The sequence below is a fragment of the Stegastes partitus genome, unplaced genomic scaffold (genome assembly GCF_000690725.1).
Source record: "Stegastes partitus isolate 25-593 unplaced genomic scaffold, Stegastes_partitus-1.0.2 Scaffold1742, whole genome shotgun sequence".
Lineage (NCBI taxonomy): Eukaryota > Metazoa > Chordata > Actinopteri > Pomacentridae > Stegastes > Stegastes partitus.
In genome coordinates this window covers 65,507-83,490 of record NW_007579473.1, presented here as the reverse complement: position 1 = coordinate 83,490, position 17,984 = coordinate 65,507, and the positions used below count along the sequence as shown (strand labels likewise).

Genomic DNA, 17,984 nt, shown 5'->3' with positions numbered 1-17,984 from the left:
AACTCACATAAATTAAGGAGCAGTCTACAAATTATTCGACCTTCAACTGACTTGATGGCACACTAGTTTAAAAACGAATCACGTATAAAATGTGTCAATATTACAATTAAAAGGCTCCAACAGGATATCAGTTAAATACAACTGTATGCACAATATATACAAGTGGAAAGAAAATAAACGTAACCAAAGGCTACGATGTATTCTTTAAACTATTTGTGGAATTGGTAGGACAACAAATATCGAATCAATGACTGTAAATGTCTGAAAACAGTGTGTCATGTCATACTATTCGATAACAATACTGAGCCTCCCTTTGTATCGTGCACCGATCAGCCTGCTTGTCACACACAGGAAGAGATGAAACACACACACACACACACACACACACACACACACACACACACACACCGCACCCGCCACTTGTCTGCTTGTCATCATCAGCGGTGACAGGAAGCGTGTGCCGCCGCGCGTTCTTTTTCTTCTTCTTCATGTTAGATGCTTTATTTAAGAGGCTGCTGATGTTTTAAGCGCATCTTTCACCATCTGTAACTTCGTCTCGTTTCTTTCATTATCCTGCTACTTAATTAAGTTGTCGACTTTCAAAAGCTTCGACAAAAGATTTAACTTTGTCGGGGGTAGAAATCTGCATATACAGAGCTGGAGATGGCTTCTGGAGGTTTGGGGCTCACCGAGGGCCTGAGCCAAGACATCAGCCAGGAGGACTTAGACTTCTCTGACCTGTTTCTGTATAATCCACCTGGGGAGGATTTTCCTGTCGGCTGTGACAAAGGTCGGTACAATGTTTTTTTGTTTGTTTGTTTTTTATCTTAAGATAATGCCTCCTTATCCAAAAAAAAAAAAAAAAAAAAGACAGTCTTTGATTGTTTTGCTAGTGTTTTATCACTAAGGGGAGGATTTATTTGTGATATAGATGCTTTGGGAGATCCACAAGCACTTACTGTCAGATACTGATGTTATACACTACTGTAATCAGCCCTTCATTGTCCTAAAGGACGGGAGGTCAACTGGACCTTTCTTTCTATTTTAGTTACTAGAAAGAAACGTCCTGTCTTTTATGCAGTGAAGTTAAAACATGTTTTTGTTTATTGTTATAAGGATGTTGAAGGAGGATAGTTTCTCTGTGCTCTGCTAAAATATAACTTTAAGATATGTATGGAGGCCATGGGCAGGAATTTGTGGCATTATAACGACTTTGAAAAGCAATCATTGAATGCACATATAATTTACCCAAGTGGGATGTTGAAATGTGGAACCTCCAGCGTACGAGGAACCTCCAGTACGAGTGTAATTTTGAGAACTTTTTAGAAAGTAAATGTCCTGAGGAGAGGTGTAACTTTTCCAGTGGTTGTAGCAGTAGTAAAGTAGTCAGATATGTTTGACGTGCACTCAAATGAATCCTCTCGTTGATCTTTGACAGATGACCCTGGTGCTCTCCTTCAGAATGATGGCCAGCCTCCTCTGCTGGTGGTCAACCATCACACTGTGTATATCCCAACCTCCAACCAGCCTGCTTCCAGCCAGGACACCTCCTCTCGCAGCCCCTCCACAGACAACCTGTCCGGGGCTGTGTTTGACTCCTTGGGGTTGACATCAAGAGCAGGCATCATCCCTGCTCCCAGCCCCAGGATTGAGATCACTCCGTCAGGTGACTCTCTCAGCTCTCAGAACCTGGATCCAAGCCCTGGCTCCAAAGCCCTGGGAGCCTACAGGGAGTGTGTCAGCCCGGCCAGTAGTAACTCCTCCACCGGCTGGCCACCAGAGACATACTCTCCCTCTGCCTCACCGTGTGTCTCTCCTTCTATTGGAGCCAGCTGTGGCGTGGGGTTGACCGCTTTAGACCTCTGCCCAGGCCTGCAGGGCATCCACACTTCTTCTACCCACTCCTCCCCAGGAGCCTCGCCTCGCAACAGCATCACAGACGAGACCTTCCTCCAGCCACAACACCACAACACAACCACACCGCTTCCCCACCAACGTTCCCGCTCTGCCTCACCGCATGGAAAGCGCTCCTATGACCAGACCCACTCCTGTCAAGGGGGCACTCCGGTCAAGCAGCGCTCCCGGAGCCCCAGCCCCATCCCATCGCCCCATGAGCAGCAGGGGTCCTACTACCTTCAGCAACACCATCCCCAAGCTGAGTTTCAGCCCCAGGCTCAGACCGTGACCCCGGGCCTGGAGGAGATGCTGAGCAGCCTCAGCTCTGGTCTGCCCAGAACAGTGCCCACTGTAGGAGTGAGGGGTGCACACGGGCAGGTTCAGAGACAGGACTGTGGATATGGAGAGGGCTACGACTGGGCCATTGAGCAAGACAGAATGGGCAGGGCTGGACCTGATGTCAAAGCTGAGACCTTCTACATGCTCCCAGCTGTGTGGCCTGCTCCTCATTCAGTCCATCCTGGCGGACGGTCCACATTCAGGTATTTTGTTTGTCCTGTCTTATTATTTATAATTGCTAATAGGGTCAAATGTAAGCCCAAATCATGAAGTGCACCATTTAATTGGAAATGTGAAATAATATATGAGCAAACTTAAATGCTGTGGTATAAGGTTTTGCCATTTTTGAACTGAACTTTTTGTCTTTCATTACATTTTTCCTTTTTACTCCCTTTTGTCTCCCAATCTTTTCGCCAGTGGTCTCTCTGTGGATCCACTTCCCTCTTTAGAATGGCCTTTACTCAGCCAGTCTGGCCAGTACGAGCTGCTGATCCAACAACAGCCCAGATCCCACCACAGAGCTCACTATGAGACCGAGGGCAGCCGAGGAGCTGTCAAAACACCAAACGGAGGACATCCAGAGGTTCAGGTGTGAGGAAGGAAAGAGACAGAAAGGCAGAGCCCTTTCATGTCACATATTCACACAAGAGAAATGTACAAAGGGGAGCAAGAGGTTGTAAATGTGGGGTGGTATTTCCTGGATAAAGTTGTGTTTGTTTAAAGCTGACAGCTATGCAAATGAAAGTGCCTCGCATAACGATCACACCACTACTTCCACATCGTTAGTTACTGAGGCATGTGTTGTTTCACTCTGCTAATAAACATACAAACAGCTACAAATCAGGTGTAGTGACATCACATACAAATATTGACACGTGCTCTGCTTTATTTGCTGCTCTCTTGAGTTAAATAATAAGCCTCACTGTTGGCATTCCTGCCCCTGTTATACAATTGAACTATGCAAAGCAGTGTTCTTGCTTTGCCAGTTAGATAGTGACCTGTGAAATCACCCCCACAGTACAATGTAAATTCGTTCTCAAGAGTCATGCATTTTAATGGTCTTACGGTTAATTTAATTCAGCATGAAACATGCATTTAAGTACCTCCGTTGCCCTCATCAGCTCCGTGGATACCAAGGCACAGCTCCACTGGGGCTGCAGGTATTCATTGGGACGGCCGACGAGAGGATGCTGAAACCCCACGCCTTTTACCAGGTCCATCGCATCACCGGGAAGACTGTCACCACACCCAGCATGGAGAGGATGATCAATGGGACCAAAGTGTTGGAGATCCCTTTGGAGCCAAAGAACCACATGAGAGTAGTGTGAGTCAAACAAAAAGGCTGAGGCTGTGTGGGAAATACACATTTATTAAAAGAGACGCAGATAAATCACAAATGCATGAGTCAACATATCACCACATGCCACTTGACTGTGACCTCATTGAAGCAATCTGCAAACAGCACTTTGCAGTCTTTGCACTTCATCTTGCAGAGTTACAGATGCAGAGATAAAGTAACTTTACTTGTTAGTGCAATGTGTTTTATTTCCACTATGCTATGCTTTTTTTTCTTTTTATACTCAGCCATGAAAGCTATGGCTGCTCAAGGCAGCCATGAGGTTATCATCTTTTTACACTTCCAACACGTTGCCGTTGCTACTGACGGAAACAAAAAATGCATCATTTCCTGTGTGCCAGAGAGGTTTTTTTTTCCAAGACAGTGTTTGCAGCAGCAAACAGCAATGGTTTGCTGAAAGTGACGTATGAGTCAGCGAAAAACAGCAGCAAAGCAATATTTTTTTTGTATCACAATGTCAGAAATCACTACTCTGAACAAAACTATCTTATAACTGACTAATCGCTAGAAACAGAGACAGATGACATCGGTTAACAACAGACAGACTGGGATTTTGTGTGAACAGAGACAGTCTTGCTGGAAATGTTGAGGCCAGACAATGTGACAACATTCATAAACAGAAAACCTTGTCATCGTTTCAGGACCCGCTTTATTGCATATGTTTTTTTCTTATATTGCACAGGATTGACTGTGTAGGGATCCTGAAACTGAGGAATGCCGACATCGAACTAAGGAATGGCGAGACAGATATTGGACGAAAAAACACGCGTGTACGCTTGGTGTTTCGTGTCCACATCCCTCAACCTGGAGGGGCACTTGTGTCTCTTCAAGTGGCTTCTCATCCCATCGAATGCTGTAAGAAGCGTCTATTTCTTGATGAGCTGAATAACTCTTTCTATTGGGTCATGACATCCAGTGTTGTAGACCTTGCAGCAACATTTTTTTTTGCTACAGCCTTTCTTGGCAGTAGTTTATGATGCCTGATGTTATCTGATGTTAGATATATATTGCTGTGTACCTGATATTACTGAGTGAGTTTTCTCACTTTGTGAATCTTCTCTCAGCACAAGTTACAAAGGCTTGATTCAATGTTAATACTCTTAAGGCAGCATTGGTCAATGGTGCAAATTTGTAGCTAACAATGTTCCCATTAGATTTATCCTCACTCCTCTGTGGTCCTTCATACATCTGTGCCTTCATGTTTCTACAGCTCAGCGCTCAGCTCAGGAGCTGCCTGCTGTTGAGAGGCAAGACCTGGACCGATGCTCTGTACATGGTGGTAAACAAATGGTCCTGACTGGACAGAATTTCACATCTGACTCCAAGGTGATATTTTCAGAGAAGAGGCAAGGTATGGTGCTATTTTTAAAACAGTAAATATCACTCTGTAAGATGATGGATCTTTGAAATTCTAGCCTCTAGAGGTTCTAAAGATGAGCCACAACATAAAATACTTTGTACTTTCAACAATTGTTTGATATTTTGGGAAAGTGTGGTTATTCACCTTTCCTCCAAACACAATTGATGTTTTTCAAGTCTGTGCAATGAATACAAAGCTATTACCGCAGTCAGTTACCATAGTTTGGCACAGAGACAAGCAACAGGGGAAAGTGGCTGACCTTTATCTGTCATAAGGTAACAAAATCCACCTACCAGCACCACTAACTCGGTAATGAAATTCTTGACTGGTCACAGACTACAAAAGGTCACTGCTTCTGGTCAACAACTAGTCATATGCATGAATCTTTTAAAAACATGAAGTATTGATATTATTTTTATGAGATAAAAAAATGTCAATCAGTGAATAAAGATGCTGTATATGCATTTTTTTGTCACTAGACAGAACTGGGCTAGTTAACAATCTCTGCCAACCAGCACACCTAAAGCACACTCCAAAAATAAATAAATAAATGAATGAATGAATAAATAAATAAATAAATAAATGAACAGTTAAATCAGAATGGCTTTATTCAATTCAGTTCAATTTTATTTGTATAGCACAGTTTACAACACATGTTATCACACAGCGCTTAACAAAGTAAGGTATAGACTTTACAAATCTAAAATATAAGTATTTTGGGGGTTGGTAAGGCCAGTGGCTGGAGGTCAGACAGACAGACAGACAGAAAGACAGATAGAGCATAACCTTAAAAGTAGAGAGGATGTCTGCTTCCCGAACCCAAACACAGAGCTGATTCCACAAGAGAGGAGCCTGATAACTGAAGGCTCTGCCTCCCATTCTACTTCTGGAAACTCTAGCAATCACAGCTAGACCTGCAGTCTGAGAGTGAAGGGCTCTGTTAGGGTGATACGGTACAGAAGGTTTTTAAGGTAAAATGGAGCTTGGTCATTGAGGGTTTTATATGTTAAAAGCAGGATTTTAAATTTTATCCTTGATTTTACAGGGAGCCAATGAAGAGAAGCTAATACATGGGAAATATAATCCTTCTTACTGGTTCCTGTCAGAACCCTGGCTGCAGCATTTTGGATCAGCCGAAGGTTTTTGAGAGAGTTATTGGGACATCCTGATAATAAGGAATTACAATAGTCCAGTCTACAAGTTATAAATGCATGGACTAGTTTCTCAGGATATTCCTGACTTTTGCAATGTTACGTAAATGAAAAAAGGCTGTCCTACAAACTTGTTTTATATGGCTATTGAATGACATGTTCTGGTCAAAAGTAACTCCAAGGTGCTTTACAGTAGAACTGGAGGCCAAGGCAATGTCATCTAGAGTAGCTATCTGGCTCGATATTGTGTTTCTGAGGTGTTTAGGGTTAAATACAATAACCTCAGTTTTGTCTGAATTTAAATGAAAGAAATTACAGGTCATCCAGGCCTTTATGTCCTTCAGGCATGTCTGGAGTCTGACCAACTGATTGGTTTCATTTGGCTTTATAGATAAATATTTCTGATCTGGGTACATACAGCATAGTTAATGGTCTTCATGTGAAGCTAACCAGCGACTGACAATGGCTTCGTATTTACCATCTAAACATGAAAAGTGTCACCAATCATGTGATTTTTATCTGTGTATATTTAGATTCCAACTGGTTTTTATGATTCAAATGGACTAATAATTGCTTTTGTGGCCTCTCAATATCCTGCTCAAGTATGTCCACCCACACAAATAGTATTTATATTTTTAGATGATTTGCAACTCATCGGGGGAACATCAGCTTTCAGTGACGCACAACTTCCTCCAGCCTGCACTTTTAACTTCGACAAAAAGAACCACTGGTTCAACTGTTACTGTTGTTCTGCCTGTGACAACTTTTATTTATTTCTAAATGGAAATTTCTCACCTTGTTACTGCTCCGCCTGCCCACACAGAATTGTTGGGTTGCATGGTTTGAGAGCAGGATGGGTATAGTTGACTGCATGTGAAGGCTCCCTGTTGCTTGCTGGGGTTTTATGCAACAGGATGTGGTTAGACAGACTGATAAAGATTCAGACCCAGAGCAGAGGCTTTGTATTTTTTTTTCACTGCGTGGGTAGAAAACAGAAACAGCAGGTAAAAACTGACATGGGATTGAAACACTAAACCAGACATAAAAGAGAAGTCTGTTTTCCACTGTGAGCCGATATACTCACACTGTACTGAGAATTAGAGACATGATTATTGTAATCTGATTTCTTGTAAACCCACGTGCTTTTATACAATTAGACTTTTACAGATTTTTGTATTCATTTTTTTGTGCATAACATTATTTGACTCTTTGGAAAATGGTTAAGAAGCTTTCTATTGTTCATATAACTGCCTGCTAAATATGAGGCTCGGCTACAGTGAGCAGCTGATGAGTCGAACTTATAGACTGGAAGCATATCAAAACAGCTAACCTGGATCAGTAAAATGGTATTTAAATCTACCCACTGATGCCTCTAAAACTAAGCAATAGTCCAGCGTATAACTACAACACATCTCACATTAAATGAGATATAACAGGTTAACTACTGAGCCTTACTGGAGCTGCACTAATACCTGCACACTGTGTTCACTCTGCTTTCAGATGGACAGCAAATCTGGGAGGTGGAGGCCACTGTGGACAGAGACAAAACCCAAGCTGTAAGTTAACTTCCTCATATCTGTAGTGACCCTTGCATTCATTTTACATCGCTCATAATATGCACATTTTTCAGATACTGCATATTCACGTCAATGTTGTCTGGTACTGTTACACACTTAAGACTCACATCAAAACATAAAGCAAACATAAAAGCTATGACCCAGCTTTTCCAGCTGTCTCAATATGCTAATCAAATATCATCATATTCAAAGAATTGTATTTCTGATTCAGATATTGATCACAAATACACAAAGGAGAGATTTGTGGCAGCCTCCGTCTCTCTGTTTCAACATGAATGTGTGACTAAATATTTTATTTCGCTGCTGTGTCACTAGAACATGCTGTTTGTTGAGGTTCCTCCATATCAAGACCGGACCATTTCCCAGCCGGCCAAAGTCAACTTCTACGTCATCAATGGGAAGAAGAAACGCAGTCAGCCTCAGCACTTCATCTACACTCCTGTGAAAGGTGTATATCAGTTAGCCATCTTAACTCGGTCATTACAGGAGAAACATGTGTACCTTGAATTCTTGAGAAATGGGAAGGTGACTAAAAGGTCAATAGTTCCTAATATGAGCTTAGCAGGGAAAGTCAGGCCTGCGAGGTAATACTGTTTGAACCCAAAGCTGAAAGATGTGATGAACCAAACTCAACCCTGCACCTTATTATCTCATTAATGTTAGAAAAGGACAACAGAAAAAAACAAAGTGAATGCTAAAATGGTTATGATGTTGCTAAAAAAAAACTGTGTGCTAGGTCAGCCATCTCTGATTAAGTCAGAGTCAGAGAATGCAGGAAATTGCAACATTTTAGCCAGATTAAATCTGATAGCTCGACTAATATTTCAACCTGAAAACAGCGTAACCCTTTTCAAGCTTAATATTTTACAAACCTGTTTTGTTGTTTTACAAGAAATCTGTTCAGGAACTCAGAAATCAGTCAGTCAGTTGTTGTTGGCAGAAAACTGCAGCCACAACACAAATTGTGTAGGTGTGGCAAATCTCACTTTTTCTCAAGAGGAAAATATGTCACTCTGCTCCTGTTTTCACTAATGCCTTAACACCTACATGATATACCCACAGATGACATGCTAACGTACTGTTTGGCAGATTTTAAAGGGCATTCCAAGAAATTCAGAACATTACTAGTTTAGGTAGAAAAACACACACTGCTTGAGGCATATTGGGTACGTCAAAATGACAACACATTGTTTCACCATGAACTGTATTGGTGGAGTTTTTCCTATCAGCTTAGACCCACTGACACCCTGTTCATTGGTGCACCACTTTGACCCAGACTGGAAAAATCTGAAATACTGAATAGATTGACATGAAATGTGACACATACATTCATTATCAACAGAGCTCCTAAAGATTTTGGTGATGATCTGACTTTTCCTGTGGTTCCACAAGCAGGTCAAATTTTGTATATGCATTCAGTGAAACTTAACATCTACAAGATATATTGGTACACAATTTAGTTTTTGTAATTTTGACCACATTTTTGTTATATAATCACGGTGTCTAGAAAACTATTTCTAATAACATTGCTTTTCAGTTATCCATCACTGTAGTTTATGATACAGTTCTCTGATGATAGACTGATAGTATTGTCTTCCAATGTCAAAAATATTTGTTCTTGTTTTTTTAGCCATCAAAGCTGAGCCTCTGGATGACTATCAGTTGACTTCATATGGCTACTTAGACAATCAGCCTCTGTCTGGCATGTCAATGAAGTCACTCTACCATCACCTGGAACACGACAACAACCTTCAAGCCTTGAATGTTTCCTCAACCCTGTACCATCTAACTACTGTAGACCCCAGAGCCCATGTGTTAACCGATCCACTGGACGACCAACCAGTCTATTTCCAGTCCAGAGCTCTGATCAACAACCCAGTGCTGTACCACACTGCCAACCAACATTACAGCAACTGCAGCCCCGCCCTGCTCGGTGGTTCCCCAATGGTTTCCCATCCTGCCTCCGCTCCCAGCCAGTGTGTGAGTGCCAGGACCCCTGTTGGCAAACTGGGCGAAGGCGTTCAGGTCGGTGATTCATTCGAGGTTTGTTTGGTGTCAAGACATCAGGGATTTGTGCAGACAGATCTGCCACTTGGAAAGTCGCCACCGTCAAGATACATTCAAGGTCAAATCCAGGGGAAGGCCGGTAACCGGGTGGAGGCAGGTGGGCAGCCTCTGACCCAGATCGGCTCTGCTAGAGGGAACCATGAGGAACGAGCTCCAGAGAGGATCACGGTCAAACAGGAGAACCTCAGCTATGCCTACCTGGAGGATGGTGAGTCTTATCATGTTTTTGTACAGGGGTCAGTATTTTTCAGATGGCGTGTTGGACAGATTATTGAAAATGTGAATCCCCCTCACACCTTTCCTGCATCAGAAATGGGGGGGAGCTGGCAATATTTGTAGCCTGCGTTCAAGCATGTTCACATAATGTAGAGACTGAAAAACTAATTTTGTTTCATATCATGTCTACAGACAAGACAGCCACACTTCGGGGAGTGACTGATAAAACACGCACGCACGCACACACTCACTAATATATTGTCATTTAGAAGATAATCACATCTCACTCCTCTCCATAGCAGCATGCTTTTTGCCTCACCTTTAAGTGTAATCTTTCACATATAAATATGCCTCAGACACATTAGACAAACACACTGGATAAAGTTTTACCTATACCTTGGTCATTTAAGAGCAAGTTTACACATTTTGGAGTTTGTCTTCTCTTTACCATCTCTTCTTAATACACTTAAACTGTTTAAGATAATGGACAGAATCCAGTCCAAAAGGCAGTGCAGTGCCAGTGCAAAAATGTATTCAAACATATTTATTTTTTCTCCCACTATAAAAAGTGCAGAAGGAAAGGATCTATTGATGGTGATTATGACCAAGACAAATGCTCATATGAGTGTCTGATTATTAGTAAAGACGGACTTAATCAAGAGAGTAAAAAATAATAGTTAAAATAAGGGTCTAAATCTTCTCTGTGTCTTTTCTAGTGGATCAAATCTTTTCTCTTTTTTTCAGGGTTCAGATGGTAGGGTTTTAAAAAGTGTTGATCACAAGATAAGAGTAATACTCTAATAGGATATTGATTATGTCATCAAAAAAGACAGAGTACACTAATAAAAAAAACACTGTATAACTTTGAGGTGATATACTGAGGCCTGTTGGATGGGTGTTTCCAGTCTGCAGTGCATACTAGCACACTGCAACTGTACTGCTTGCAAATCCTGCCTTGTGGTTTTCTGTAGGGCCTTTCTATCCACTCTCCTGTCTGTTTCATTCTTACTCTCACTTACTCTCTCACTCTCTCTCTCTCACACACACTCATGCAAAAAAAAAAAACCCTCACTTTCCAAAGCTTCATGAGCACACTCAGTCTCATTTGAATTATACAGCTTGCTTGTAATTTCTGATGTTTGACGGTAATAAATGAGTAAGAAGCGACACCACTTTGAATCAAAAGAACGTGGGATGTCCATGTTTGCTGTGAGAGAAAGTTTCTGTTTACACCTAGGTGATGAAGGACAGAAGCAGGAAGTGTACTGTGTAGGCAAATATATGCAGACACACCTGTGGTATAAGCAGCATGTCCTTTGTTCTGGTGTCTGACACAGACTGGGGCAATAGTAAAAGTGTAGGTAACTACTGATGAGCGTCATAAACAAATTAACCAAAATACAATGCTGTGTTCATGTTACTATTACTCTTTGTCATTATATTTAATGTTAATAACTGTTTTTATTCTTTCCGTCAAAGATAAACGTTTAACAATTGTGCTAATCTGGTTCTTATTTGATCTAGAAACTACTGTAAATAAACATGTAGCTGCAATACTTCATCCGTGCTGACATTGCATGTCATCACTGGACTGATTTCTGTTTGAAATTAGGTCAGTTCACAGGGGGTCCTGGTGACTGAGGTCTGTCAGGCGCCAACCACAAACCTCAACACCCCTGGTTTAAGTCTGGTGGAGGACCTTTGTTGCATTTCCCACCTCTCTCCCCCTTCATTTCCTGTCTTTTCTCGACTGAAAGATTTTAAAATACTCCAATACATCTGGCTTTGGCGACTCCTACTGGCAGTACCAAATAAATCATAATCCCCTGACCTTTAACAAGTAGATGAGATTAAGCAACACCAGTTGTAACTGGAACAACCTCTTTCAATTTTACTTACATGCCATCAGATTTTTTTAAAATCTGTACAAAGGAGCTTTAAATATAAAGTTAATATAAATCAAACATAACCTTTAGGAATACAAGATTAACTCCTTTAAAATGTCACCTGAAATAAGTATCTCATCTTGCCTTATTAAATTTTGTTGTGAACATTTAAGTTACTCATTCTTATTTTCTGTTTTCCAGTGAATGACATCATAAGACGGGACATGAAAGGCCACAGTGGAGAGTGATCCTGCAGCCGCCCTGATGTCCATCACAGATGAAAGTTTAAGCAGCAAGCATAGTCTTGAGACACCAGGAGCTATAAACATAAAAACCTGATTAAGTGGGAGGAATCTTGTACTTGTAAGAATTAGTGGCAGGCATTTTTGGCAAACAGTACGATCCAATTATTGGCTCATGTTAAATTTATTTCAGGATTACGTCATGTTTCTGTAGAAGGGGTGATGCTTCACTGGGCAGTCTTCTCTGCCAAATGTCACTCCTTATTTCACTCATCAACATTTTACATTAAAAAATGGGTCAGCTCTCTGTTAGTCTTTATGCTAGCTGTACATTTTAGCCTTTCAAAGAAAGCAGTTAGCCTGTCATACCTATAATTGAGCATCTATTGTCTTCACTTTAACCTGTTTGACTTCTCTTTGTTTATATAATTGTACAATTACTCTTAAAAAAATGTAGAAATTATTTTATATTAAATAAATTCTGTTTATATGAATGAATGAGTTTGAGTATTAATTATGTGCAGGAATGGCGTAAAGACAAAATTCAATATTCTCAATTTGCACACTTAAAATGCAACTGGTTATTTTACACGTTACAACTGCCTTTGTTTGCCTTGTCTTTGAAGCAATACTTAATATGTAGCATACTTCTTTTAATATTGGATGAAGTTTATCTGATACTGTTTACCATACCGGGTTGCAAGCTGGCGTGGTGGTTAGCATCGTTGCCTCGCAGCAAGAAGGTCGCCGGTTCACGTACTGGTGAGGACACCTGGGATCTTTCTGCGTGGAGTTTGCATGTTTTCCCCATACAGCGTGGGTTCTCTCCGGGTTCTCTGGCATCCTTACACAAGTTCAAAAACATAGTGAGGTTAATTGGTGATTCTAAATTGTCCATAGGTGTGAATGTGAGTGTGCTTGGTTGTCTGTCCCTATAAGTGTGGCCCTGTGATAGACTGGTTACCTGTCCAGGGTGTCCCCTGCCTTTGCCCTAAGTCAGCTGGGATAGGCTCCAGCCTCCCGGAACCCCAGTGAGGATTAAGCAGTGTATAGATAATGGATAGATGGATGTTGACTGTACACATACTTAAATTTGTACTTTTTTACTTTCACTTAGTTGGAAAAACACAAAGTCCAAAGGAAACGTTTTTGTGGAGTTTCTAAATTTTATAAGAATTTCACCCTACTATGGGAAGTATTCTGATTTTGCATGTCTTGCAAATTGCAAAAACTATATAAATAGAACTGAATGGAATAAGTTAAATTGAAAAAACGGAGGTGGAAATTATTTCACATCGCTTTATTTAAGAGCAAGAAAATCATATCTTAATATATAAATTTACATTCGTAAAAAGTAAACTCATTCTAATTGTTGATTTAATTTTTTAATTTTTAGGTTAAATTACTTGTGCCTTAATTGCTAAGCTCAGATAGATAGATAGATAGATAGATAGATAGATAGAAAGATAGATAGATAGATAGTCATCCTCAAATTTATTCATATCCTCCCATTAAAGAAGGAAAAAAACAGCTGTCACTGAAATGAATTGAAATTCCATCAATCCATCCATTATCTATACACTGCTTAATCCTCACTAGGGTCACGGGGGCGGCTGGAGCCTATCCCTGACCCTGGACAGGTCACCAGTCTATCACAGGGCTACACTTAGAGACAGACAACCAAGAACACTCACATTCACAGTTATGGACAATTTAGAATCACCAAGTAACCTCAACATGTTTTTTGGAAATTCTGGGAGGAAGCCGGAGAACCCGGAGAGAACCCACGCTGCATGGGGGGAACATGCAAACTCCACGAAGACAGATCCCGGGTGTCCTCTTGCTGCGAGGCAACGATGCCAACCACCGTATCACCTTGCAGCCCTAAGTTAAAATTGAGAAAAGTAATAGTAAATAAAAATGTAATGAAAATCATGACGTTGCTTTTGAATTGTGGTTCAACAGAAGTATATATTTTAAAACAACAACAACAACAAAAAACAAGCAAACAAGCATGATGGAACCCATAAACTAATATTTTGTTGAACAACCCTTTGAGGCAATCACTGCAATCAAGTGTTTTCTGTAACTCTCAATCAGACTTCTGCACCTGTTGACAGGTATTTTGATTTTGGCCCACTGCTCATCAGCAACTGCTTTTATTATTATTATTATTATTATTATTATTATTATTTTCAACCACATTTATAAAGCAATGTCTTATTTCACTAAATTGTAGTTTCGCAAATTTTAAGTTTGTTTTATTTTTCTTTTCTTTTTTTTAAAAACTCTTTTCAGTTTCTGGTTATTTGAATGACTTTTGTAAATTCTGCATTTTCTTTCATGGACGGGTATGAATACATTTGAGGACGACTGTAGATAAAAGTCGTAAACAATGACGAGGTAATGAGACTTACTATATTTTTCTTTTTCCCGGCGGCAGCAAAATGAACAGTGGCTTAAAACCAAGTACAGCAGTTTTATGTAATGTAAACCTTTCTCTGAAAATACCGAATTCAGGTAGACTGTTCTGTGTTTCTCAGTAAAATGGCGCCAACTCAACCGTTTGGGGGCGACATTTTCAAACCAATCATCTCCCGGAGCCAAAACACGGCGCAGGATTATGACGTAGCATCCGATTTATTTTCTCCCCTTTGCAAACTAAATTAGCCTTTTTCCCCCCCTCCACCTATTGGTGCTGTTTCACGTTTTTTACTTGTTTTTTTCTATGTTGACTTCGACGTTTTCATTCCTCTAGCTGTAAAGACGAGTGAAGTGCTTCTTCCACTGGTAAGGTTTTCTTCCACATACGCGACGCTCATTGTATAACTGTATGTCATTTGTGTGTAGCTACAAAGCTTCTCTACGTTATCGGATCTGTAGCTGTGCTGTGGATGAGTCCTAACTGGGTCTGTTCACTATACAACTTTACAGCAAGAGTTGTTTTTATACCTGCGTCATTTTGTGAGAACATAATACAGAATTTGTTGTCTTCTACTGTTTATAATGTGGGTGGGACTGTAGTTACTTTTAGCTTCGTTAGCTTCTTTGATTTGTCTGGGACCCAATGAACCTACCTCTGTCACCCACACATACACCACTTACTTTGAGTCACTTATATATCCGTGCCTCTGTTTATTGCACAAGTAGGTCACTGAAGGAAGACCAAACAGAGCAGAATCATGTCTGCAGAACTGGACCTGTCCCCTCCAGAGGTTCCTGAACCCACTTTGCTAGAAAGCATTCTGCGCTATGGGTTGTTTCTTGGTGCTATCTTCCAGCTCATCTGTATTCTGGCTGTCATCTTCCCCACATCCAAGGGCCACGAACAGGTAGGCAGACACCAAGGTATATGAGGTGTCACAGAAAGCAACAGGCAAGGCTTAGGGGTATTTTACATTTCAGGTAAAGTGAGGGGACACACAAATCGATTGGAAAACAGACTTTGACACAACAAGGGCAGTGACCAAAACATCACTGTGCACTTCTGATGAGTGTTTTTTTTTTTTTTTCTTTCGTGATAACAGAATGTATATGTTAAGCTATCATGCGAGATAAAACACTACCAGAGAGAACAATTATTACTTGAGTGTCCCTCTTGATTTACCTATTTTTGCATATATTTTATTAATGAGATTTTTTGAATTGTTGTTTTTACTGGAGAGCTTTAAAGAGCAAGAAATAATGGAGAGAAGTTGAGGTGATTGATATGATATGGCACAACACCACATCTACATTCTTCCCATGTCAACTGCCTGAGCCACCGGGGCCAATGTTATCAATTTACCTTGTTAAAAGACTAAATTGGCAATTTGTTTTCACATAGTTATTGAAAATGAAATGCTGAAAAAAAAATCTAGGATGTTGGCCACAATTTGCAAGTATCTCATTTATTCAGTCACAATTAAGGGCTTAGATGTGATCAAAGAAGGTTCCCACACCCTTCTGACTTTTTTTTTTGAAGTAATTTGATTGCTACTTATTTCTTTTCAGCATCACTATGAGTTTGAGTTGATTGTAATTCAGTGTAACCATAAAAGAAAAAAACATTTCTGGAAGGTTACCCAATCTAATTTTTCACAGCAAATGACAAAATATCAACACTTGTACATTTGTTTCTTTAAAAAAATACCTAAAGCCTGTTCAGTTTTTCAAGTCAAACATTTCTCGGGCCTTGGATCACTGACCTAATTTAGACTTGTTCAGCATTACTCCAACTTAGGGTGATCTATATTTGGCTCAAGAAGAGATGGTACTTCTTAAGACAAGTTCATTTAATAGGCCACCAGTCTTTAGTCAGTGCATATAATGGAAATGTATTTATCTTCTGCTGTCACAGAAGAATTCAATTTCTTGTTGTGTCATGAGTTCCAGGGGACACAATCCTCTGCTTTGCAGCAACATGTCATACCAAAATCATGCAGTTAGTAACATTTCTGGTGTGGCACAACTGATGATAACAGTATATTAAATAACTGGTTTAATTGTTTTGTTTTTTTTAGTTTTGCTTGACAGATCTAAAGGATCTACAAAAACACAGATTTGTACAACAAATTCAGTCTTTCAGAAATTCAGAGAAACCTGATGTAACTTAACAAGTGGAGTGTAGAATATCTTATTTTTGAAAGCCTCTGACAATAGCGCTACCAAGGGCTACTCTCACAATCTCCATACTAACAACTGTCAGGAGAGATTATTTATAGACAAGAGCAATTAAATCCACTCTCTAATTATTCTATTTTCAGGCATTGTTATCAGATGCAGTGATTACTCTCCACAGTATGTCGCCATTTCATCTTTCACAGCAGCCTGCTGCTGTTCTCCTCTGCCAGAACAATAGGAAAGATTGCACTCTCAGAAACAGTGCTGACAGAAAGGAAGTGCTGAAACGTGTCAGAGTTTCTTTTGTTTGGTGTGTATGCATTGGGGAATTTCATTCAGCTGTCTGTTTAATTGAGATAATTTCACACAGAGTGAGCCATAAGGAAAACTGTAAACTGAAAAATAGCATTATAAAAGTGTATATTAATTGTTCACAGTTCAGTGTTGATTTATCCATGTGCATACAATATTGTAAAAAAATATTATAATAAATAAATACTGTTTCATGACAAGTTTTTTGTGGAAAATAAAAGGTTGGCAAGTACTGTGTTCGTGTTGCCAGCAAAATCACTATCCAAATATATCTCCCTGTCACACTTGCCTCAATGTGGTTAGCAGTCATGTAGTTTCACACCATATTTTAATACCCCAGAGCCTCTCCGTTGAATTGCAGTGTGCTGAATGTTTCCTGTGTTTGTTCTACAGGAGGAGACCGAGTCCACTGATGGCAAGTCTGCTGAACAGATGAAGAAACCTAAAGGACCAACACCTCAGATTCGACAGAAACCAAAGAAAGAGAGCAAGAAGAAGCGATAAATAGCTTTGTGCGTCAGTGTGTGTGTGTGTGTGTGTGACTTGATTTTGCGAATGGGTGTGCTTGGTCATTGCCAATATTGGATTATGGAAGTGAGCATTTTAGTTATCACTACAAGTATATAAAAACACTGACGTCATATTATGTCTATAAAAACTGATACATGTTGAATTGGAGACTCTTCAGAATGACCTTTAGCTGTGTCCTATTTACATTCAACATGGAAGTACAAAAAGCAAATTGTTGCGTATGCTGACTGTTTATGCAGCTACATATTTCATTGGGTATGTTTACATTTCCATTTTTTTTTTATAATTGAATATCATTGAGTGAATTGTATTGACATTACAACAGACAAATAAAACATGTAGTCATCCACCTTAATTGTTCACAGTTGAGTTTGGTTTAGATGAGTCACAGTAACATTAAACCTACAGTATAAAGCTATGATTTTATGGCACTAGAATAGCCTGTTTC

At 40.1% G+C, this 17,984-nt stretch overlaps 2 protein-coding genes across 3 annotated transcripts; both read left to right on the top strand.

Moving 5' to 3' along the window:
- The first annotated feature begins 415 nt into the window (after nucleotides 1–415).
- On the top strand, nucleotides 416–12,585 carry nfatc2b (nuclear factor of activated T cells 2b). The gene is made up of 10 exons (XM_008301975.1): nucleotides 416–790; nucleotides 1,439–2,438; nucleotides 2,653–2,824; nucleotides 3,357–3,559; nucleotides 4,275–4,447; nucleotides 4,803–4,943; nucleotides 7,604–7,659; nucleotides 7,996–8,128; nucleotides 9,311–9,955; nucleotides 12,051–12,585. Exons 1-10 carry the CDS (start codon nucleotides 664–666, stop codon nucleotides 12,095–12,097), a joined length of 2,697 nt encoding a protein of 898 aa, XP_008300197.1. The 5' UTR covers nucleotides 416–663; the 3' UTR covers nucleotides 12,098–12,585.
- A 2,134-nt stretch (nucleotides 12,586–14,719) lies between these two features.
- On the top strand, nucleotides 14,720–17,891 carry manbal (mannosidase beta like). 2 transcript variants are annotated; one of them, XM_008301973.1, is made up of 3 exons: nucleotides 14,720–14,881; nucleotides 15,242–15,423; nucleotides 17,399–17,891. In XM_008301973.1, the coding sequence occupies exons 2-3, from the start codon at nucleotides 15,274–15,276 to the stop codon at nucleotides 17,507–17,509; spliced, it is 261 nt and encodes an 86-aa protein (XP_008300195.1). In that variant the 5' UTR covers nucleotides 14,720–14,881; nucleotides 15,242–15,273; the 3' UTR covers nucleotides 17,510–17,891. The 2 variants fall into 2 exon arrangements, with proteins under 2 accessions (XP_008300195.1, XP_008300196.1); XM_008301974.1 differs by having other exon boundaries at nucleotides 15,239–15,423.
- Nucleotides 17,892–17,984: the final 93 nt, after the last annotated feature.

Excerpts from the sequence above, each read along its gene's own strand:
- nfatc2b (XM_008301975.1), top strand. The coding sequence starts at position 664 with ATGGCTTCTGGAGGTTTGGGGCTCACCGAGGGCCTGAGCCAAGACATC. Across the intron at positions 791-1,438 it reads TCCTGTCGGCTGTGACAAAG|ATGACCCTGGTGCTCTCCTT; the intron begins GTCGGTACAATG and ends GATCTTTGACAG. Across the intron at positions 9,956-12,050 it reads CTATGCCTACCTGGAGGATG|TGAATGACATCATAAGACGG; the intron begins GTGAGTCTTATC and ends TCTGTTTTCCAG.
- manbal (XM_008301973.1), top strand. The coding sequence starts at position 15,274 with ATGTCTGCAGAACTGGACCTGTCCCCTCCAGAGGTTCCTGAACCCACT. Across the intron at positions 15,424-17,398 it reads CATCCAAGGGCCACGAACAG|GAGGAGACCGAGTCCACTGA; the intron begins GTAGGCAGACAC and ends TTTGTTCTACAG.